The 24,132-nt window shown below is 42.5% G+C and overlaps 1 protein-coding gene across 7 annotated transcripts in view; it reads right to left on the reverse strand.

The window, feature by feature from the left end:
- Positions 1-24,132, reverse strand: part of LOC129169963 (probable E3 ubiquitin-protein ligase HERC1) — a 48,282-nt gene that overhangs the window by 12,331 nt on the left and 11,819 nt on the right. For 3 of the 7 annotated variants that reach the window (XM_054756984.1, XM_054756982.1, XM_054756981.1), the window contains exons 18-53: positions 23,887-24,019; positions 23,556-23,759; positions 21,787-21,999; positions 21,539-21,712; positions 21,335-21,452; positions 21,045-21,162; positions 20,560-20,752; positions 19,694-19,997; positions 18,468-18,495; positions 18,345-18,390; positions 17,984-18,213; positions 17,687-17,884; positions 17,419-17,539; positions 16,914-17,154; positions 16,688-16,842; positions 14,954-15,109; positions 14,761-14,858; positions 14,563-14,658; positions 14,152-14,319; positions 13,840-14,079; positions 13,680-13,763; positions 12,381-12,606; positions 12,024-12,294; positions 10,312-11,018; positions 7,945-8,158; positions 7,394-7,563; positions 7,011-7,094; positions 5,300-5,486; positions 5,085-5,212; positions 4,641-4,834; positions 2,706-2,965; positions 2,231-2,277; positions 1,961-2,155; positions 1,721-1,886; positions 1,422-1,656; positions 76-301 (exon numbers count right to left, since the gene is read on the reverse strand). In XM_054756984.1, the coding sequence (XP_054612959.1) occupies positions 76-301; positions 1,422-1,656; positions 1,721-1,886; positions 1,961-2,155; positions 2,231-2,277; positions 2,706-2,965; positions 4,641-4,834; positions 5,085-5,212; positions 5,300-5,486; positions 7,011-7,094; positions 7,394-7,563; positions 7,945-8,158; positions 10,312-11,018; positions 12,024-12,294; positions 12,381-12,606; positions 13,680-13,763; positions 13,840-14,079; positions 14,152-14,319; positions 14,563-14,658; positions 14,761-14,858; positions 14,954-15,109; positions 16,688-16,842; positions 16,914-17,154; positions 17,419-17,539; positions 17,687-17,884; positions 17,984-18,213; positions 18,345-18,390; positions 18,468-18,495; positions 19,694-19,997; positions 20,560-20,752; positions 21,045-21,162; positions 21,335-21,452; positions 21,539-21,712; positions 21,787-21,999; positions 23,556-23,759; positions 23,887-24,019 (6,628 nt within the window). The remainder of the gene's footprint in view (positions 1-75; positions 302-1,421; positions 1,657-1,720; positions 1,887-1,960; positions 2,156-2,230; positions 2,278-2,705; positions 2,966-4,640; positions 4,835-5,084; positions 5,213-5,299; positions 5,487-7,010; positions 7,095-7,393; positions 7,564-7,944; positions 8,159-10,311; positions 11,019-12,023; positions 12,295-12,380; positions 12,607-13,679; positions 13,764-13,839; positions 14,080-14,151; positions 14,320-14,562; positions 14,659-14,760; positions 14,859-14,953; positions 15,110-16,687; positions 16,843-16,913; positions 17,155-17,418; positions 17,540-17,686; positions 17,885-17,983; positions 18,214-18,344; positions 18,391-18,467; positions 18,496-19,693; positions 19,998-20,559; positions 20,753-21,044; positions 21,163-21,334; positions 21,453-21,538; positions 21,713-21,786; positions 22,000-23,555; positions 23,760-23,886; positions 24,020-24,132) is intronic. The other 4 variants (XM_054756987.1, XM_054756986.1, XM_054756985.1 and 1 more) reach the window with 4 other exon arrangements.

Raw genomic sequence — 24,132 nt, forward strand, 5'->3', positions numbered from 1 at the left:
TGGTTGAAAAGATTCATAGATGTGGTGAATGTGGGGAAAAAACAAGAACTTTGAATTATTTTGTATGATACTGACCATGAGCCTCGTGTTCAGGCTTGTCAGCGCTGTGGCAGTGAGCCCCCTTCTCAGTGAGCAAGGCCACCAGACTTTGTGTGACCAGGAAGGAAGCAGGGTGGTCGCTGCAGTCCCTCTCCTGTTGGGCTGCTGCAGCAGGCATCATCACGCTGGATGTCAGGAAAGCTCTCTGCTGCGTATCACTGGACCCTCCATTAGTCACTCCTGTAGCTGCTGCCATCAGGTCCTACAGGAAGCAAAGGTTCCCCATAGATTCAATCATTTTAAAGAGTTTTATTTACAAACCCCCTTCCTTTTTCTTTTTCAATTATAATTATTTTATAGTTTCCTAAAAGGTATCCATAAGAGATGTACAAAAATGTACCAATACAAGTTTAAAATGAAAAAAAAAAACAACTATTTTAAAGTTTTCCCACCATGCTTTGCATCTGAGCAAAGTATTCATTGGTGCCTGCCAGGGCACTGCAATGATGTCAGCCTCCCTCTGGTGGACAGAGGCAGCATTGCAGTGCAATCCATCCATCCATCCTTCCAATTTCTATTCCGCTTGTCCTTCAATTAAATGCTTTGTTCAGACGCAATGCATTATGGGAAAACTGTAAAATAGTCAGGTGTTTTTTTCATTTTAAACTTGTATTGGTGCATGTTTGTATATTTCTTAGGTATACCTTTTGAGTGGTAAGTTGCTGTGTGATGAGGTTAGTGTTCTTTGTAAGATGCCACCGTGAGTCAGACTGTTATATTGAGTAATGACCTCCTACAATTTCCAATGGGTTGACAAGCTCCTTGTGAGTATTTTCATTGCTCATGATTGGCTCCTGTCAAATAAAGAGCTATCTGGGCCTCACAGACTTGTGCATGCCACAATATGTGATTTTATGACGTGGACATGTGCGGTTTATAGTCTGCTTATATATGTGCAAATCTGTTTTTTCCTCTCAATTTACTGGGTGTGACTTATACAACCGTGCGCTTATACACCGCTATTCACGGTGTAAAACCAAAGCAGAAACCAAAAGCAGATGAACCTGAAGCTCTAAACTGCTTCACATACAAGTGTAAAAAATTACTTATCACTGGTTCTTGTTAAAAATTATGCCTGTCAACATCTGAAAGCAGTCTAATGACCCTAAATGTGCTTATCTTGGGAACCTCACTCCATCTACTCTCCTCTGGTAGGATCCGTACTATAGGTTCCATGCTGCAATATGTCCTGTTTCAAGTTCTGTGGCAGCCCATTTCATCTAAATAGCCTTACATGAGTTGCTTAAAGATGTACATCACTAATAACGCAATGCAAATACAATTAAATTCATTGAATATGTGTCAGAGAGAAGTGAACCGACCTGAGTACATATCTCCACCAGCTGTCTGTAGGCAGTGGGGCTGCGCGACACAACGCTGCCAATGGCTGAGGTCAGGAAGCTGAGGCAGCTGGAGCTGCTGTTCTCTGAGGCCGGCCCCTTGCCAACGGACCGTCTGTCCACACAAGTGTGAGCTCTGCCTGCCGCAGCTAGAGTCATCAGACGCACCAGGATGCGGATGTCTGCCAGACCCAGAGACTCCAGTCCGCTAGATGGGCTACAAATAAGGATGAAAATGCTTGACACAAAAACAACAAAAATGTCTATTGCAAAGCTCATACCTGCAAGCGGTCTGAGATAAGGCTCGCATCACCATGCTGTACGCCAGCAGGATCTGAGCTGTGGAAGTGACTCTTCTTAGAGCTTTGAGTCGGTCATGAGAGTCCCTCAGCGATATCGCCTGCTGCCCGAGGCTCAGTGAGATCTTCTGCTCTACCACAGCATCCCCTAGTGGGGGAAATAAACAATGCATTTTGTTGATATGCTCAGGAGATGTTGACAAATGAACTACAGTAGAATACCTTTGGGAACAGCCTTCAGAGGATCAGTCGAGCTATAAACCAGAGCTCCAAGTGGATCGGGCTCAGCAAAGGCAATGGGGTCGGGCACCAGCTTCTTTTCAGTCAGACCCAGAGGTCTTAGCAGGAGTCCAAAGTCCTCCAAACCTGTCAGTATGTCTGCATCACACTCATCTTGGTGGTTCATTTCCCAATCATCTGAGCAAGCAAAAGCTACATTCAACCAAATCTGGAAAAAAATTTTAAATTAAGAATGGAAGTAGCCGTGCTCACCATCAGAGGTGCTATCCAAATGGCCAATCAAATCACTGGCCTTTGTCCTACAATAAGGAGATGAGACAACAACAATTATACACTCAGTAGGAGTTTTTAAGATATAACATCAAGTTGAATTAAAATTCCGCCAAAAATGTGAAGCAAGTTACTATGGGTGTCTGGGGAGATCTCGTGTCACAAGATCTGACGAGATACTACAATAGAGTGGAAAGTTTCCCATCTGTAACAGCTAGGAAGGATCCAGCATACCCCGGCCACTCTAATTAGGATCATCAGCATAGAAAATGAATGGATGGATGGATGGGTAACAGCTAGGAGTAGGGAGATTTTGTAGTGCCCATAAGTACAACAAAAAATATTTGTACAAACAAAGGCCCCATAATAAACATCTGGTACCCTCTGCAGTTACTCCAGCTATTAAATGAGGAAATGCTATGCAGTTCAGTCATCAGTGTCGTTCCCCATTGCCCACCTTTCATTTCTGGAGCTTGGATCGCTCACGTTTGCAGCAAGATACTTTTCCCTGCAGGAGGTACAAAGGAGGTAGAAGGGGAAGTTGGAGCCGCACTCTCCTTTGAACCACACGTCCACATAGGCCCCCGTGCTGTCGTAACCCTTGCGCGCGGCGCTCTGGCCGCAGCCTGGATGTCGGCGCTTGATGTGGTTGTTGAACTGTAAGGTGAGGGTGTTGCACAGCTCACACTTCACCATCTGACTGTGTTCTTCTCCGCTCTAAAAAAAACAAGAGGATGAACAAAGACACAACAAGTTAATGCAAGGGTATTCAAAGTGCGGCCTGGGGGCCATTTCTGGCTGGAAACCAGAGGAAACACTGCAGGAAGAGGTGCAGAGTCTGGACGATCTAGAAAGCTTTCTATGCGGGCTATGGTGTGTAGCTGCGCTATAGGAGTCCACAACTCAATACAAAGGCACAAAAATTTGTATAATAGGTCCGCTTTAAGGTTACTTTTACCTTCAACAAAGACGTAATTGGCAGCAGGTTCAACACAACACAACACACCGCCTTTGTGTTTTGCTATGAGTTATTTCTTGAATACAAAAGGGTTTCTCACTTACTTTAAAAAATAGCACTTGCAGCTTTCTTTGGCTCTATTTTGTGTTATTTTGCAGCTGTGATCAAGAGCAGAGAAGAGACTTGAAGGGAGAAACACCACTGAATTAAAAAAAAAAAAATCATGGCAAAAAAAGAAGGTGGTGTTCATATTGATCATGCTGCCACATCGTGTGTTCGTATGTTATCCCTTTTTATTCATCATTATTTATACATATTATATACATGTATTTTCAATTGTTTTCTGTAAGTAAAACTATCATTGCAAAACTATAAAAATTAAATAAACATTTTTGGCTTTGTGGAACAGGTCAATCGGATTCGGTTAGAGTTGGACCTTCTGACGGACTTTAATGACGTTAACCACGGTTATACTCTACTTGCAAATGAGACTCATATGGGGGGCATGAAATAAATAATTGAGAACCACTTCACTTATAACTATTAGCTATGTCAGCTATAAGACAAAAGCTAAGATGTGGATGTAACTTAGCATATATTGATCTACACTGGATTGGTTTGAGCATCTTCAACTCATTCAATACCAAAGACACAAATATTTATAAGTTTGTATAAACCAGAACGGACGATTTCAACAACATATTTATATGTCTTTTATGTGTTTGTTTTTGCACAAGAGCTAAAATGAGGTGATGATGCAACTCTGCAAAATGCATGTCACTTTTAGAGCAATTTTAAGCCATAAAAACGGCCACAAGGTGGCAGAAGTGCATTTGATAAGCGCTCGGCAGGGATCATAGATGGAAGAATCACACATGACAGGAAGGAGGAAGTGAGAGAGCGTGGAGGTGTATAGTGTGCAGAAGGTTACGCATTGTAGGGAAATTTTAACGCATGTACACATACGTGCGCACACGCGTGCATACACATGCACACACACAGTTCACTTCCAAATTTGAAAATTGTAAATAGCTCATTGTGTTATATTTGTAAATATATTATTTTGATGTCAAACAACCCATTTTTTTGTGTTGTTTATGTTGTGCTATAATTGTTTGAGCTGTCACAAGAGCAAAAAATATTTGTGTCAAAGTGAAAGTTATGCTTGAAATGTATATTTTTACAAAAAGCTGTTTTTCTCCTTTTTCCATTTCCTTCCTACCGTCCATTTCCTTACCTATGTTCTTCTGCTGATTGCTAAAGAACAGAAAAAGGTAGAAATTGTCTAAAATGGCTGGTACTGAAGGGGTTGTCTTCTGAAAAATGGTTTGGATTGAATGAGTTAATGTAAAATGTATCAAAGTGGTCCCCTGCAGCCTGTAATTTGTCTGTATGCGGCCGGTGAAAAAAGTTTGGATTGGGTTAATGTGTCACCTCTGCTATGTGAAGCGTGTCTCTTTCCAGGCTGAAGAAAGGGGTGAGCAGGTCCTCGTAGGTCTCTTCATGGTAGACGTCGTCCATGTAGCCCAACTCGGACTCCTCCTCAGCAGAGAAAGGATGAAACTCCACGTACTCCGGCCAATCACTCTGCTGGTACAGCTGCGGGACGGGGTTAGGTGATGGCAAATCTGGAAAGGATAAATAAATGTAAACATATATAACTTATAACTTCATCCTTGTAAAATGATCATTTATGCTGTTTTTTTAGTTTTCTTGTTAAATTATATTTTTAGAATGTGCCACGGGCCAATAAAAAAACAGTGGCGGGCCGCAAACGGTCCCTGGGCCGCACTTTCGACACCCCTGATTTAGGCTGTAAACTAGTCTTCAAGAGTGATGATAATTTCTTGTTTTTAAACCAACATGGTTTGACCTGACCTGCCCTCCGAAAAGATGTCCTCTGAGTCGGACCAGAACGCCGCCGCCTTGCCGGAGGAGGTCTGTTCCTCGTCAGGTGGACATCCAGGAAGTTCTCTCTCTCTATCCAGTCAAGACCCGGCAGCAAGCTATGAACAAAAAAAAACAACAAAAAAAACAAAAAAGTCTGCATGGTATTTAGTATAATAAAGACAAAAGTGCTGTAAATCACAAACCTCTCGCTGGGCTGGCTGGTGGGGCGTTCGGGGCACTGCACTGTCTCGGGCCCATCGGAAGAGGGCGTGTCAGGCTCGCCATCCTGCCTGTTGGAGTCAGTCGTCTGCTGTTCCTCAGTCAGGGGGTGCTCAAGCATCCAGCTGGCCAACACCTCAATGGTTTGAGAGTCTAAGTCACCTGCTACATCTGTGGATCAAGGAGTGTGTTACAGTAATTTAATAGAAAAATAATCTCTCTATATATACTGTATATTATATACCTCTTTACTTTAAATACAGTATATATATATATATATAGTATATCTGCTGTATACAATGTACATTAATGCAATATTATTATTATGTATTATTTTAAATATTATAACTAATATAATTTGTAATATAAGTACCGCATTTTATGGACTATAAGTAACACTTTTTTTCATGGTTTGGCTGGTCCTGCGCTTATACTCCAGAGCGACCTATATAAGTTTTTTTCACACTGACAGCCACTAGAAGGCGTGCTAGGCTTGTGTGCCAGTATCTGCTACCCCTATCACTTCTGTACCTCTGAAAATTTACAATGTAAACATTAACTTATAAAAACAACCGAGAAAGACGGAACACAAATGCACCCAAAAAGAAAATCCTATTCTGCAGATTACAAGATGTAAGTAAACTAGTTATGTTATGTTGATTAGGTTATAGTTAGCTGAATAACTGTTAACATGTTACGTCAACATACCACCTATTCACGTTACGTTAACACGCCTATTTAGCCTGTTTTTCTCCATTTTATTGTTATTACTATAACTTGCCTTTCAAGATAAAATGTCTGTTCTTGGTTTCTGATTTTAAAAAATAAATTTCCCCCAAAAAATGTGACTTATAGTCTAGTGCGACTTACAGTATATGTTTTTTTCTTCTTCACTGTGCATTTTTGGATGCTGCGACTTATACTCCTTATAGCCAGGAAAATATGATATATAATTCATTATTATTATTATTAATGCAGTAGTATTTTTTAATGTACTAAAATGAGTAGTGAATGGTGAAATGCATGAGAAAAAAAAGCAAGATTTTTCCCCCAAAAATTGCAATATTTTTGTGAACAAAGACACCCCCCCCCCAAAAAAAAAACCCAAAAATTTTATAATTGTTTTGTTTTATTTAATCAATATTATGCATCGTCATTCAAAAATGCACTCACCGGACACTTCGAGTACACCAGCACAATCATCAAAAATTTACATCGGATTTTTGCAACAGAATGAGGATTTTTTTGTGAACAGGTTATCACATAAAAAAATGGGAAAAAACATATCCATTTAAAATGTATTTATCTTTTTTTTTTACTATTTAAAAAAAATTATGTATGATAATATTATTTTTTTTATTTAATATATTTTTTAGATGTTTTGTTATTTTTATTAAAATATTTGTATTAAATTTGTACTATTTGTTTTTTTAGTGGAAATAAAGTACTGTATGCATCTTCATTCAAATATAGAAAAATGTCATCAAAAATGTTGATGCAGCTTGGTGCATGAAGTATTCTTGAAGCGCATTAAATTGTCAAGGCTAGTGAGTGTAAAACTAAATTCGCCTTTATTTCCTCCCGACCCCAAACAATACATGCTAATAAGGCTGCAGCACACAACCAAATGAAGGACAAATGCTGACATCACAAAGCACGTGAAGCAAACAGTTTGGGGACATGACAAAGCAGTACCTGCTGCCTCCATGGCGCAGTAGATATGTCTCATAGAGAATCCCATTTCTAGTAAGCGACTGGTGACAAACATTTGTGTCCGCTCTGGTGGTTGAGGAGAAAAGAAAAAAAGTGCACAAAACAAAAAAACAGAAAAAACAACCCCATCGTTTAATATAGGGGAGTGTATACGGTAATTGAATATACAATTCCTGTGGGTGAAGTTCAAACTTGATGGGAAAGTGATGGTGCCATACAAAAGCACATAACCTGTGTCATGCATTTATGGGATTGTTGTCATGTCAACGGTGTGGGCTAATGTGACAAAACATGCTGGATCATGCCATGACAACTTTTATGCATTTCTGTATGCTTCTACTGACTGACTTTCCACTGGTTCTTACCCAGGCTGCTTCTGGCCTGCGTGCTGCAAGGACCGGGTTCCATGAAGCTAGTCTGCTGCTCAGTGAAGGCGTCGCACGAGGCCGAGCTGGCCAGGCTGAAGCAAGGGTGCAACACAGGCGGGGCGCTGACCAGGCCGGTGAGTGTGGGAAAGCGGGTTAGCACCATGTGTCTGGAGGAAGCCAGGGTACATACCACATTAGTGACATTTTTTTATCATTGTCAATGACTCACTTGTTTCCTGAACTTCAGATAAGCTGGTACTGTTATAGCAGGGGTGGGCAAACTGCAGCCCGCGGGCAACATGAGGCCCACCAAGCGTCTTAATGCGGCCCACCGGGAATTTTCAAATTCCTTTATTTTTTTTAAGCCTTCAACATGGAAAATGTAGCCGAGCAACATGACGTGCAGCGCTATTGTGGCACGTTTGAGTTGTACAATATGTAGCTTGTGCATAAAAGCCATCCACACAACATAACACGTCAACACTCATCATTAGCCATCATGAGCAAATTATCATACGGTTTCATGAATCTCCAAGCCTGGTACTCACTGAAGGAGGCTGATGGGGAGAAAAGGGTTAAAGTGCTCAAGACCGTCCGCTTGCAGGTTGGCCGGGAGCGATGAAGCCAGTTCGGTGTTGGAGGACGAAGCTGAGGCCCTGTTGGACTGTCCAAAAATGGCGGTGCCTTCCGAGCCGACGCTGTACAAGGAGACGGAGCTGGACGACTTGGAAATGGGCTGAGAGGCTGAATGGGGGCCTGATTCTGGAAAAGCAAGGCCAACAGGGTTACAACTCTGATGAGACCCTAAAAACATTGGTGGTAGGTTCCTAGTCAAGTCTGTGGAATCAAGGGAGATCCAGCTTTTTGGCTTGCATTCACAACCGCATTTTTGTCACTGGACCTAAAGCTACAAAGTAAAAAAAAGACCGTAAAATCGGGTCTACAGTATAAGCCGCTACTTTTTCTTAAACTTTGAACCCTGCGGGCTTATACAGTGGTGCGGTTAATTTATGGCTAAATCGTAATCTTGTGTCAAAGTCTGACTCACGATGTCATCTAAAGAACATTTTTCTAAGAACACTCTAACGGTATATGTGACAAATATACAAACACGTACCAATACGAGTTTGAAATGAAAAAAAAAAAACAACTCTTCAAGTTTTCCCATAATGCATTGCATCTGAGCAATGCAATCATTGGGACGCTGCGATGACGTCAGCCTCCCTCTGGGCTATGAGCTTCTGGCTCATCTGGCTCCCTCTGGTGGACAAAAGTAGCATTGCTGCGCCATCCATCCATTTTCTATGCTGCCTGTCTTCCAAGTAAATGCTTTGCTCAAACGAATGCATTATGGGAAAACTTTTAAATGTTTTTTTTTTTCATTTGAAACACGTATTGGTACATGCTAGTATATTTCTGAGGTATACCTTTTGAGTGTTAAGTAGTGGTGCAATGAGTTTATTGTTGTTTGTAATCTTAAATGTCTAAAGTGCTATCTCTCTGCCGCTTGTTGTGTTTGTGTGATGCAATGATCTCTTAAAAAAAAATGTTTTGAAGCAGATATCATTTTTGTTAGGAAAATTTGTGTTTTGTGTTTCTCTTGAATATTTGTGCTTTCCTGTTATTTTAACGTGGAACTGCAAAGACTGAAATCTCAGCAAGATTAAATCTGAAAAGTCAGGTAAAAAAAAAAAAAAATTTTACCTGCTTTTAGTACATATGTTGGTATATACAGTACAGTATACTTAAGTATGTGCTTAAATGTGAGCTATACTGCTAAAAATAGCCAAAATAACCAGTCAATAGAAAACTCATTTGGTTGGCTAACTATTTTGCATGTTTAGAGTTTAGTACCGTATCGACCCAAATATAACCCAAATACTTGTATAAGAAGACCCTGAATGTGAGATGAGCTGATTGCTAACTAGCCTTTTGAGGTTTATTTCTTTGAGCAAGTTGCTGTGTCACAATTCTGTTTTTGGTACCATACTGACCCAAATAGAAAACAACCCTGAATATACAGTCAGATGACCCGATTGTACACTTGCCATTTATGTCGCATTTTTCAAGGAACTTTCTGTGTCACAACTCAAATCGCATCAAAACAACATCCCAATGGTTCCCAAGGTGCTTCACAAGAATAAAAACTGCTTAAAACAAACAAGAACAGGGAAGATCAAATAAAATATGGTAAGAACACCTAAAACAAAAATAGATGCACATGTACAGAATCACATCTACTGTATAATACCTAAGTATACTGATCACGTGTCAAATGCGTTAATGAGATTTAAAAACTGATAGCTCTGTGATAGACTGCAGCCCAGGTGGAAGGGAGTTACAAAGCTTGGGGGCAAAGGCAGCAAAAGAGCGATCCCCCCCAATTTTTGTATCTTGTCCTTGGGACTTCCAAAGTTGTTTGCTCAGATGAGCGCAGGGCCCTGGAGTGGTGATGAACAGTTAAAAGTTCAGCCAAGTATGCTGGAGCATACTTAGTACCGTACCGAGTTTTTATTAGTACCGTAGTGACCCAAACATGAACCAAATATAAGATGGCCCTCAATGCGAGACGATCCGATTGCCAACTTTCCTTTTGTGCATTACTTTTTGAGTGGGTTTCTGGCTCACTGCTTTTCATTTCAGTATCATACTGATACAAGTGTAAGACAACCCAGAGTACAGACACCCCGAATGCTAACGTGCCTTTTGAGACACACTTTTGAAGCAAGTCTCTGTGTCACAGCTTTCTCTTTGTACCGTCTTGACACAAATACAAGACAACCCTGAATAGTAGGCAATAATATAAGACAACAATACAGTATAAGACGACTCGGCAAAAAATACTCTCTCATAGTCGGGTGAATATGGTACTCGAGATTATTTAGTAAGTTAGCCAAACCAATGGAATGCGGTACCTTTTCGTTCTTTATCCTGCAGTCCTCTCAAGGCCCCTTTGTAGATCATGACCTGAGCCCTCTCCAGGTCAGCCAGAGAGACTCTTTGTTTTATGGGGCAGGGTCGGACCGCCCACTTCACCATGCTCTGCACCACATACTGCAGCACGGACCTCAGCTCGGCGCTCTCATCCCATTGCTTGGCAGTTTCACCTTTGCCCTGGTCCAACGTTGGACTTGTCGAGGCGCTGGTTGGATCCTGTTTGGGCACTGAGAGTAAATCCGATAACTTCTCACAGCTGAAGATGACCGCGAGGGATTTCAATGCGCCGGTGAGAAGATAGGAGACTCGAACTGCTCGTAGCTCAGACGCAAAGGTGTTGAATTTGGTTTGCGGGGTTGACTCCTGGTGGACCTTCATGATATCTCTGGTCGAGGACGGTGATTTCTTGTCCTCTTCTGTCAACCACTTGAGATCATCCTCCACGTCCTCATCCAGGCAATACCGTGTCTCGTCTTCCGCCATGCTCTCCTTCTGTGACAAGTTCCTTACGGCGGTCGAATGAGCGCCGAGCCAGCCGCGCTCCTCCAGCAGGCCCATTAGATAAATCAGATCCAACAGCACCGCCGGTTTGAGACCTCCGATGCGGGCGACGTCGCAGCAGGACGAGTCGCAGGGCTCCAGCGAGATGATGGGCGTGTCGCTGGGTGACCAAGAATTCATGGAGCTTAGTTATTCGGGAAGAGTTGGCAAGAACCCACAGACACAGCGAGCGACACCAGGATGGATTAATGGATTTAAGTATAAAGGGGGAAAAGAAAATAAGAAAGATCAGAGGGGTGAATGACCAAAGAGGACAAACAGAAAAGAATTAACAGAGTAGTCATGTCTTATGGAAGTTAATGTTAACATCAATTTGTTTATGTTGATGTTTCCTACTAAGCTAACTTCTTTCATATCCAAGGCAAAATGAATAGATTTTTAGTTCCTTTGTTTGAGAATAAATAATAGCCACAAAATACACTCCAGAAAATCTGTTTTTTGGGGGGTAAGTGGGGCTCCAATCATATATTGCCTGAGGGGAGGCTCACTGTGCCTAACTTTGAAAACCTCTGCTCTAGACATTTTGTTTCACCATTTGGAATGTGTTGTTTTCTGTTTAAAAGTCCCAGATTGTGTAAAATATAATTTTTCAATGATGTTCGAACAGTATTGCTGTTTATGGAGAAAAAAATCCAGGCTTCTCTACACATGTTACAATATGGCCTTGAACTCTGCCGACTATCTGTCCGTCCGTGACAGACGTGCAAGCTGCGAGTTTGATCATTTTGTTTTTCTTCAGTGAATAGCATGATGTCACTGTTAAAAGGTAACTGTTAAGTTAGCACTGAAGCTCACAGATATGCGAGTTTTGCTATCGTTTTGTGTCCTCCTGTCCCGCTCCTTCATGTTATGTTGTTGTACGTGTACAAGTTTTATGGAATGATTTCATGAAGTGATCTTAGCCTTTTTTCTGTAAAGCACTTTGAATTACTTTGCCTACAAATTGTGCTCTATAAATAAACTGGCCTTGCCTAAATTGGTGTTACTTTAAACTGTTACAGCCGCTGTGTGCATTTGGGTGTGAAGAGGTTTAGCTCAGAGCTTCAGGCTACATTTGGCATTTGCTGAGAAAACATTTCTTTAAATGACCATCCCAAGTAATAATTAGGTTAACATTTATTTGGCTTACCTCATAGAGAGGTCCGCCTCCTCCCACTGAAGCTTGGCCAGAGAGCTTCTTTCTTTCAGGACCCCCAGCAGGATGGCCCTGCGCCCACTAGGTTTATGCAGACACGACCCCCCAGCCCGGAGACCGCCATCCACACCTCCGATCAGCGCCAGTACTGGCCACACTTCCGTGCACAGAGCAGCCAGCTTGGCCTCTGATAGCAGGCTGTGATGACTCGGCAAATCGCTTGGGTTGTCTTCTGCAGGTTCTTCCTTCTCTGAAGAACTGAGGCCTGTGGATGGATAGTGTAAAAAAACATACCTCATCATGTAAGTTTTGATTCCTAAACCTAACCAAGAGCTTCTTTGAGTGACTGACCTGAGGCGATGCCTCCCAAATTGTCCTCTTTCAGCAGGGGACCAATGAGCTCCAGGTGGGCGTGGATGTACTGGTTGATGTGCGAGGACCACTGGTCGCACTGGTGGAGACTCCGGAGGAGCTTCACAGCTGACTCGATGAGGGTGGTGCTCTGAGGGCTGCATAGTGGCTCGCCGGGAAGAAGGTTGCTGGGCATGCCTCGCATCTGGAGGTCACGTAGGGTCACCTGTGAGGAATGTACAAGACATTTTTTTACAATTGTGGTGTACAGTGTATTACAAAAATTGTCTACTTGCATGCACATTTACATACATACATACATTTACATACAATAAAATCACACAAAATACTCAATATGTAAATAACCATGAAAATGTAAACTGATGAAAAACTCATACGCCCAATTACTGTAGATCAAAGTACAGTGGTATGTCGGTTTTGTACGTCCCGCTTTTCGCAGGATTGCAAAAAATATGTCTCAGTTTTCGATGCGCCTATGAAGCACCCGAACAAAGCATCCACACGACGGTGGCTCGGTCTCTGTGAAGAATATAAGATAGAGGTTCTTTTAGAGCTGGGACACTATAGACAGATTCCAGCCAGGGAATCCTTTAATTGTCTTTATTGTGTGCGTGTGTGTGTGTGTGTGTGTGTGTGTGTGTGTGTGTGTGACCGTGCCTGGGCCTGGCGCCGTTCGGCTGTAGCGTTTTTGTATCCTTGTTAAAACATATTGCTCCTGCTGTCGTATTTTCCTCCTTCTGTCCTACTCTGTGAACTGAAGATTCATTTATTCCGTAATGGCGCCCCAAAGCCGGTTAGCTTAGGCAAGCAGCTCACACAGTTAGCTAGTTTGCTAGCGACCTTTCACCACAATAGGTAACGTCACGAAGGAGATTGATTTACAATGGTCTACAGCCAATGAGGACACAGACCACAATAGGCGGGTTCTCTCTTAGCCAATAAGGACTGTGGCTCTATATTTAGCCACAAGGACGCAGAACACGTTCATACGTTGTTAAAAAAAACACATGCAAAATTGCACTTGCAAAAAAACGTAAAACAGCGAATCCGCAAAAGGTGAACCACAATGTAGCGAGGGAACACTGTATTCCCATATACACAAGCCCCATCCTGCCTTTGTTGCAGTTGTAATATTATCTGTGAAGGCGTAAAACCGCCAGAGATTTCTTCCCCGCATTGTGTGTCTTTTACATATAACCTAACATGGCCGTAAAATGATGGCATTGACAGGCAGTACAGAAGAAGATATTACATTGAGCAGTAACCAGTATGAGGTACCTTCTCTCCAGGGTTGCTGCTGTAGAATAACACACAAGGGTACAGCTCTGAGGCAACCACGCCTTCAAACGCCAACTTTGGCTCCTGAAATAAAAGGACACTGTGTTTTAAACAATCAGTTTGAGCGCCGCTAAATCCATCACAAACTTCAAATCCAGACCTTGTCGTTCTTAGCAAAAGACACAGTGTGAGCCTCCATGTCAAGGATGCACGTGATGGTGTCGCCCTGCGTGAAGGAGGGAAGCGTGCGGACCAGCTCCCCGCCGTGGTACAGATTGCCACTGTAGGCGCGATACAGCCACATGTCGGTGGTGGTGTGGTGGTTGTAGTCCCGTACAGGCCAGCGTGACACGCCCACACACGTGCCCTCGTTGCCTCGGTTTTCTTTAGTGATGTAGAACTGCGACAGGCGGGCAGGCAAGTGGGGTTACAAATCATGAAATGTGTTCCAATGCACAGGAGGAGTCTTTACCTTCCATATGAAACATCCGGAGGTAATGGAAGTGGTGGCAAGGCCGTAACCTTTCCCTCCAGTGCCGTGTGAGAGGACGTTGCCGCTCTCCAAGGAGCAGCAAATGAGCTTATGGGGGTCAAAGGAAAAATCTCCAATGGGAATACATTCCTCGTCGCTGCCAGGATTCTAAAAAAGTTGGATGAAAAACACTTTCATCAACTCAACAGTGGTTTGTCTAGCACTGATTTTAGCTTATATAGAAATGAAACTTAGATGTACTTTAGAGTAGTAAGTGTACAGCTTGTATAACAGTACATATTTAGAAATCACTGAAAATGACTCAACTCACCTTCATTATTGTCTAAATAGCTGGTAACACAAACGAGTAGCAAGATAATTGTGCCTTGGCTCTCATTTTTAGTGACTTACCAGTGCATCCTTTACAGTCGTCTCCTCATGGGCCCGCTCAACCAGAGGCTCCTCCCACATGTAAACAGACATCAGCTGAAAGAGTTCTTTGACAATCTACAAAAAAATGGAAACAAGGAATGCAAATGCAAAATAGAATACAAAGCATCATAGCAATAACTAATATCATACCACGGTTTGCGCATTACAGTGTCGTACCTTTTGAATATTTTCAGGCTCAGAACAAGCAGGTAACAGTCGTTCCAAAACATGGAAGGCCAAAAGCTTCGTGCGAAGGCTCTGGAAGCATGGCGATCCTGGAGAGGAAAATGCAAAATTAGAACTAAAACATCAAACAGCAACGTCATGATGACTTTTCAGCCTCCACTTTCAATTTACAGTAATTACTTACCTAAGGAGCACTTGTAGGAAATAATGGCCATGAGTGGGTCCACCCATTTGAGGAAAGTCGAGAGTGTTTTCATCACTCTTAATGACAGCACCCGCTTCAGAAAGACCAGGAAGTCTGCAAGCTGACATTCAAGTACTCTGCTACTGCTTTCTGATCCTGGAAGAGCACCAAAAAAGTGTGAATATAAAAATGCTGTACAGAGAGAGCACTTTAAAATACTGCACCTCAATTTTTTCCCATTTAATGTGAATTCAAAGAAGTACAGATGACGTCTCAAGAAGCCTTACACTCGAAGTAAGAGAGAGTTGCATTGTGGTTTTCTGGTTGAATTCAATTAAAAACTGGGGGATATACATGCTTACTTGACACTTAACTCGTTCAGTCCCAGCCATTTTTCAAAATTCAACCCCTTCAGTACCGGCCATTTTAAACGATTTGGACAGATTTTTCAAAGCACACAGAATATTGTGTTCTAGGGCTACACACACATGGACCCTACCAAAAGAAAGATTAGACTGTCATCTTTCATCGGAAAAAAAGTTTGTTTCTACCTTTTTCCGTTCTTTAGTAAATCAGCAGTGGAACATAGGTACGTTTCAGGAAAATATCAGTTCCTGACTAAAACAGGGAGGAAAAACTGCTTTTTGTGAAAAGATACATTTCAAGCTTAACTTTCACTATGACACAATTTTTTTGGCTTTTGTGACAGTTCAAATATCTAAACAACTATACCACAACATAAACAACACAAAAAAGGGTTGTTTTACATCAAAATAACAATTTAATTACAAATATGACACAATGAACTATTTACAGTTTTCAAATTTGGAACTGAACTGTGTGTGTGCACGCATGTGTGCGTGTGCATGCGTTAAAATTTCTGTATGATGTGTAACCTTCTGCACGCTACACTCCTACGTGCTCTTTCATGTCATCCTTGCTGTCGAGTGTGCTTTTACTTGCAAAAGCTGCATGCCGACCGCTTATCAAAAGGCACCTCTGTCACCTTGTGGCCGTTTTTATGACTTAAAACTGCTAGAAATGTGACTTCTTTTAGTTGCGTCATCATCACGTATAAGCGCGTAGGTATAGGCACTTCATTAGCTAATGACTTGGGATGGACTTGGGAAGGACAAAATGCCCTTGATCATTTTATCATGGCAATATACAGTATGTATACAGTCCTCTCTCGTTTATCGCGGTTAATTGGTTCCAGACCTGACCATGATAAGTGAATTTCCGAAAAATAGGATTCAATGTTAATAGATGGAATATTTCCGTAGTTAGAGCATAGAAAACCTGTTTATGACTTTCTAAATATGGTTTTTACCATTACCGTAAAGCCCTGCAGACATGAAATAACACCCCTATAGTCACTTTTATACTATTATTCACATTGCTCAACTCCTATGCACAGGCTACACGATCACTGCAGGCACACAAAAGATGGTCGCTACTTTAAGCGTAGCATGCTACCGAGCTAAATAGTTAGCCTCCAATGAATTTATAATAAATTTAAGAAAGGGTTTAAAGGGCAAGCTGTGTACAACTGCACTGTATCATACAAATGCATGGTTGCAGATGACCGCAATGTATCCCACCGGGCATCTTCCAACTGATTATGCTACTATCTATTGATCTGTACCATTAAAATTCAATAAAACAATTAGGATCCAATGACAAGGTCAATGCAAATTAAAAATTAATGTGACAAAAAAGTGTTTTATTGAATACCGTTTAAGCTTTTGCTGTCCTCCACAGTCCTCTCAGCTGCCCCTCTCTCTGCCGCTTGCTGCTGCTGGAAAGTGCGCAAGATATTCTGAAGCTGCTCACACATCACTTCCATGAGCGCGTGGGAGACCTCAAGAGGAAGCAGCTCCTCGCAGCAGCTGAAAGCACACAACCACCTGTCACTCAAGTGTTCACCATCCCCGATGGGCGGCCTGTGAAGTCCATCAACCTCGAAGCGACGGTCATTATCTGCAGCAGGCGTGTACACGCCAGCTTGACGGCCCCGCTCAGCAGCATGCATCCTGAAGTGGAGACGGCGAACCAGCCTTGGCTCATCAGGGCACAGCTGTTGTCGGTCAGCGTGGAGAGGAGGTCCAGGATGCCGCATCTGATGACCAGCACCAGGTCCATAGGTTGGTAGCAGAAATTCAGTGCAAACATGGTGGACAGAAGAAGGTGTTGGCATGAACCTGAGGACAACAGGAGAGCATATTAGCAAACAAACGTCAAGAAATGTCAAGAAACACAATATCATTTTGTTATTAGAATCTATTAATTTATCTTATTTTTCCAAAAATGGGCCTTAAAAAAGAGGTGTGTCTTCTATTGATGGTCATCTTACAATCTTACAGTAATTACATCAGACGCCTGCTATTTATTTTGTCAATTAATTGAGGTACGGCATTTATTAGAGCAGAGGCCACTATTTGAGAAAAAATCCAAACAAAGCAAACCTGGGTTTTTCCTTTCCAACTGGACCCTCTGTCTGAGGACATGAACCACCTGCTGGTAGAAAGCGTGTGCTGCAGACTGTAACTCTCTTTGCTTGGTTATAGAAGCTGAATGCGTGCCAGCCTGGATGGAGATCAAAACATAAACATCTGTGTCGAAAACACTAATCAACACTGATACAAAACTGTCTCTCCTTCCGTCCGGCCTGTATCAAATATTCAATAACATTAGAAAAACAGCATCGCAATAGTGTGATGATTACATGGATACCGTGTAATGCTGCAACTCATAATGAGCTCCCGTGGGGGGGCTGATGATTTGCGTTCCCAAAGCGAAGCATCCTGATAGGAACTGGAGCTGCACAGATTGCAACAATGCAGGAAGTTGAGGAGAAGCGCTGACTCCGCAGCTCTTGTCTTCCATCTTGGACAGGAAGGATGACATCTGATGAAAGGCCTCCAGGCGCATCTGACCGAAGCAAACAGACAACATGTGCACCCACTCAACAACAAGAGATAACTCTACAAATTCATTTATTATTAAGAGCTTGTAAACGCTATGATGTACCTCTGCCCTGTGATGCTGCTGCAGGATGGCAAAAGCGATAGCCTCGGGATCAGCCTCGCCACAAGTCTGGGTCGACGACTGTAACATGGTGCCGCACACAAAGTGGAGAGCCTGGTTCAGGATCAGCTGGGTGTGGCTTCCAAATTGGGCCGTGGGGGCGGTCGGACTGATGCACTGACGGAGGCGATCCCAAGCGTCTTTCATGATGTCCAAAGAGCACAGCGGTAAGGCTGGAAGACAAGCGGCTTGATATTTCACCTACCGTATATTTACATTATTCACTTAGAAATGAAAAAAGCGACCAAAATTTCAGTAATGTTTACAAAAAATCTTTCATCCAGATTCAAACAATCATACCTACCTATTTTATTCTTGTACGATCCCAAGGCGGTCTTTGATTGGTCAGACTGAATGAAACATATGTTGGATATATGAGCATAAGAGGAGTGAAACAGCGTTTTAAATGTATGGAAAGAAAACTTACGTGCTTTCTGCCACCGAAAGACTCTCTCCTGTAAGAAAGAAGAGATTAACATCACAAGAAATTACATTTTATTGTGGTTGGGGGCAAAGTGTGACGTACAGTCACGGAAAAAATGATTAGACCACCGTTGTTCCTTTAGTTTCTTGTTCATTTTAACGCCTGATACAACTAAAGGCACCTTTGTTTGGACAAATATAACAATGACAACAAAACAATTTTTTGGCAGTGCAATGCTATAGCTATTCATGTAAGAACTTAAGTGATTTTGGTTATTATCAAGAAAACCATGGAAGTTGCTAGATATCAGCTCTTACGTTAAACTCCTATGAGCTATATTTGTTATCATCATTATATTTGTCCAAACAAATGTACCAGGAATTAAAATGGATCAATACTCTGAAGAAACAAGGGTAGTCTAATCATTTTTGCCATGACTGTATGTTTTTTTTAACTCCACAAGATGTAGTTGTATTTAAAGTATCATGAGTAGTCAGAATTCATCAACCTAATCTACCTCTGCATGCACTTGAAAATGTTGTTTGAGTTACTCAGCTATATTATAGCGGTGTTCATGCTGGCTAAGCAGTTTGCTCCTTACCGCAATTCCAACATTGCTTCTGTTGCTGCTGTGTTGTGCAATACAGTTTTTAATAAATTACCATGTGGTCAAAGAGATCTCTACGTATTCCTTTCCACTTTGTCATGCGCTCAAAATCATTACTCACGTTAAAAAATTAAGGTGTTAAATAGTGTCGTATTTCACAGGGTATAACTTGCACTTTTTTCATAGTTTGGCTTCAGTTTGCCTAATTGTTGGTGTAAATTTGTCTTTTTCTCTTGTAAATTTAGTGTCATGACACAAAAAAAAAAAGCTCACTCTGATGATAGCTTGATCATAAATACTTATACTCCGGAGCGACTCATAGTCCGAAAAATACGGTATTATTTTACAAACTCCAGAAATAGCAGCCTCTCACCTGTTTCCAACTAACATACAGTTTAGGTAAATAAACGCTATGGCTATAATTACAGCATTTACGGTAATCAAATTTTGCTGCCATACGCTGACTTTCCGTTTTTTTTCTAGGGACTATTTCCTTGCTTCCGTCTCCCAAGTGCATGCTCATGTGGCATTTCAACTGGTTTTCTTCAGGTATGCTTCAGGTATAAAGTGCCATGCCTGTGTTGTGAACTATATCAATAAGATTCACTTGACTTGACTTTACCTGGAACCAGTGTTCGCTGCCTGATTCTCCTCTCTCTCACTGGGCTCCACCCAAGCAGGCCGGACTCCCAAAAGCAGGAAGAGGCAGCGGGAAACAAGCAAACAACACATGCTGGGGAAGGGCAAGCTTTCCACCTCCGCCGCTCTTTGGTTTTCCCACTGCTGCTGAGGATCAAGCTCCACACGCGGGCTCGCTGGGCTCTCGACTGTGCCAGGCAGGGAGGAGGTGCCGAAGGACTCGTAGACAGTGACGTTCTGCTGGACCTGCATCGCCTCGCGGGTCGCCATGAAGGACTCTAGAACTTCTGCAGAGGGAAGAATGCTGCGATGACGCATTCGCAAATTTTACAGTATGCTGACCAGGGCCTGTTTAAAGTCTGGTGAGACCCTGGTGCAAATGTCTCTTGGAACCCAGGGGGTGCCCAGTTTATGGAGGACCCTTGGAACTCAAACATCTTGGACTTCCATTACAATTTGTACATAAAGGTTCATTCAAAAGGCAAAAGAAAAAGGGGAAAGCAAAGGTTTGATTGCTCAAAGTCCAAAAGCGAGGGGATATCAAAATGCCTTCAACAGCCCCAACATTGTAACAGCTGAGGGAGGTGGGGAGGGGTACCACCAGGGTTTGGGCTAAACCCAAAAAAAAAAGACTAATGTTCTACTTGGCCCTGAGAATCGTGACCATCTTTCTCCCCCTAATGGTGCCCCTTGTAACGGGCTGTGGGTGGGTACCCAGGTCCTACCTTAACGTGGAAGTGGAATACGCGCAAAAAGCAACAAAAAGCAACAAAAAGCAACAAAAAGCAACAAAAAGCAAAAAGACTGAGGGGTCCCAAATCTAATTTGGGATCCGGTTATGTCTCTAACCTGTAAGGTCCATGCGAGTGCTGCCAAATGTGTCTTCCACTGATTCATCTTGGTCTTGGTTGTGGTTTGCGTCAGGGGGTGGGGGCACCTGCACCTCCCGGCTGCATTGACCTACGGATTGTCGCTCGTAGTCTTTCGCCACTGGAGCGCCAGGCTCTTCCTCTCTCCGGTCTGCATCTGGACTCTGACAGGTCTGAAAGCATTCGGGTGTTAAATGTTGCTCAAAAACAAACACACTTAAGTGTATTTACGTATTGACCCGAATATAAGACAATGCTGAATATAAGACAATCCCTCGTTCTCAAGACAAAATCAATGACAAAAATGTTGATATGTGGGAATGACAGGAAGAAAAGCTCTGACTGGCTTAGGGACTTTGCTTGGTTTGCTTGTATAATATAATCCCTAGCCCACGAATACAAGATGACCCCATTTTTTTCAGGAAATCTTAAATTCGGTTCAATACGGTAGTTGAGTGGTGATACCTGCTTGGCAGCAGCAAGCACCTGAGAGGTCCTCGGAGCGTTTTTATAGGCCAAGAGAGACATTCGCATTTTATCGACGGTTTCAAACACGTCCAACAGCATCTCACAGTGTTCATATCTGTCTCCGGTAGAGAAGAAACACACTAGATCATGAGCAACTCTTGCATTGAAATAAACATATCAATACACACTAACCAGACAAAACATTAGGTACACATGCACTATCTAATAGCAGCACAAAGTCTGCCTAATGAACATGAATAAGTGTATGAGGACAGTGTGTTACCGACCCGTCCTGCCAACAGGCTTTATCCTGCATCCCGGTGTGCTTCAGAAGTGCTGCCAAGCTGCATCGACAGACAGCCTCCAGCAAACAGTCGCCCGAAGAGCCTCCGCTCTCCCACTCTGCTTTCAGAGCAACACAATTACTGCTTCATTACCACAAAATCTTATCACGGAGCATCTTACACATGTCAGAAGACAAAGAGACATGCCTCTGCTGAGCGCGTACTCCTCCATCTTTTGCAGAAGGCAGCCGGCAGCTCCTCTGGAATGTCCCAGTGCCACCTCAAGTAAGGTCAGCGTCTCCTGGTTGAGGCTCAGCTCAGCCATCCTTGAATCACTGCCGCCCCGAAGCACTGCCTCAGTGAGCCACGCCATGCTGGAGTCTGAAGAACAAAAACCATACGCACTGTGAAGCATGGTGACAGCAGCATCATGTTTTCAAATATTTTTTTTTTACCCAGCTCTTCATAGTCCATTTCCAGGCCATTCCGTAGGAGCACATTTGATAGCCAGAACTCTGAGGTTCTCTCCTGAGGTGAAGGCGGCAGGCCTTGCATCATCCCTCCGAGGCAGCGGCCTACTGCCAACGCTACGGAGCGCTCCAAGTCCAACAGCCAAAGCCACATGCACTCTTCCTCCTCCTCATCCTTCTCCTGATGCTCGCTTTTATCTAGGAGGTAAATCTATCGTAGGTAACATTGCACCACATTTCCTCCAAAATGACCGTTGTGCTCCAATTAATCCAATTAATGAGTGTGTTGAAAAAAATACACTAGGTCCCCAACTTGCGAACATTCTGAGATACGAACGCCAGCTGACTGGTCTATATTTTCATGTATTTTGCCTTGTAGTAACTCCATATTTATACTGCTACATGCTTGACCAGTAGAGGGCACTGTGACACTGCTAATGGGACCAACAGGTAGAGGAAGACGCTGGGGAGAGAGTGTAAACGAGAAATGCAAAGCTAAATTTTAGCTGTACGATGCAAGTTTATGAAGAGTTAATAGCCCTGCTTAATTCTACACCACCCACAGAACACTACCTCTTTTAGAAGAGTCTAACGGCGACGACGATTTGTCCTTTTTTCAATAACTCCTCCTCCTCCACCACAATGACGTATGCTCGACCACTCCTCTTCAAAGGCAAATAACATTTATCATTACGTATTATTATATCATTTTTATTATTATTGTTTTTTTCATTATTTATGCTCGTTTAATATTACTACTACATTCAAACTCATATTTACATACATACGCATATATTTATATATTGTATAGACGTACATGTAGCACCTATATAATTGGTAAATTACCTTTTGTTGGACTTCTGAACAAATCAACTTGCCAACGGTCGTCTGGAACCAATTGTGTTCGTTAGTTGGGGACCTAGTGTATACACCTTACTTCGAACAGATACCTCATTTTGGCCTACAAAGCAAAAAAAAAAATACTACCATAAAAGGAGATAATTACCTTTTATAGGACATTTGACATGGCATCTGTACAGCTGATGGACTTTCAAAACAAAGTGATGCTCTCTGCATCAAGCAGCAAAACACGAAACCAAAAAATTCTATATTACATAATGACACATATTATAATGGAATATACATTATCTGTCTTAAGTATAAATAGTTATTTTTTTATGGCTCATGCCAATGTAACCGAGGGTTTCACGATGCCCGCTGATGTAAGTTTGGTGTAAATAAAGGACGGGCACGATGGTACGGCTATAGGAGGTAGGTTTATTAATGGGCACAGTTAGTCTCATTTAGCAACAGTCAAAACACCTTCTCAACCCACACAGCACACTTCCGGCCTTCAGAATAAGAGCGCTGTGGCTAAAAATTTGCTTACACCAACATTGAGGCAGCAAACAAAGCATACTAGTGCTAATATGGTAACTCAACTCATCCAGCTAACATTAGTTCAGACATTTCATCCAAAAAGAACTCTGTTAGCGCCTTCATTTAAACCATGCAAACTTTTATGACCCTGCCTCTTAAATGCATCAAAATCAAGACTCGTTAAGAACCACACTCGAAATGAGGAATCAGAATTCAAATGGGCATCAAATTCAATGATGCCCAACCCTATCATTGCATTAAACAAGTGTGCCTAATGATGTGGTCGTGAGTGTACACATTACCCTGTGAGATGCTGCAACCTTCGAATCAAACCAAGGATACATCCAAGCATTGCTGGGGAGAACTCTCCTTACCTGAGTACAGCTTCTGAGCCTCCATCCCGAGCTCTTGCTCCTCCAGCAGGCCCGTCTCCGGAAGGAACCTGTTGAAATTGTCCAGATCCTCCAACAAGTCTAGCAAGTGGTCTAGGAGAGGTTGAACCGTGCTCAGGGGCAGCAGGAGCAAGGAGTACATGACCTGACAGAGGAGGCTGCCTGCCATGGAGTTGTACAACACCACTGGACAAGACGGAAGGGGTAAAGAGAGACAGATAACCGACCTAAACATGATGTCACCAGCAAAATCAATGAAGAGTTAATGCCTAAACATTCATTCTACACTACAAGTATCAGCCCCTGTTCTTACTGTGCAGCTTCTTCATCATTTGATTGTCCATGAAACTCTCCCTCAGCAGCTTGGTGGATCTTCTGAGCGTCTCTGCGGCGCAGGAAAGCATCAAGTGAAGGTGTTCACGAAGCAGTTTGACACTGCTGTCGTCCTACACAGGAGTGAGACGGGTGGGCATCAAAAGGTGTAATCTCCCAAGTTAACTGTGAGGTTGTGATGTTGACTAGATGCGAATGATCAATGCATTTTTGATCAGTGAGAGCT

This window comes from Dunckerocampus dactyliophorus, chromosome 17 (genome assembly GCF_027744805.1).
Source record: "Dunckerocampus dactyliophorus isolate RoL2022-P2 chromosome 17, RoL_Ddac_1.1, whole genome shotgun sequence".
Taxonomy (NCBI): domain Eukaryota; kingdom Metazoa; phylum Chordata; class Actinopteri; order Syngnathiformes; family Syngnathidae; genus Dunckerocampus; species Dunckerocampus dactyliophorus.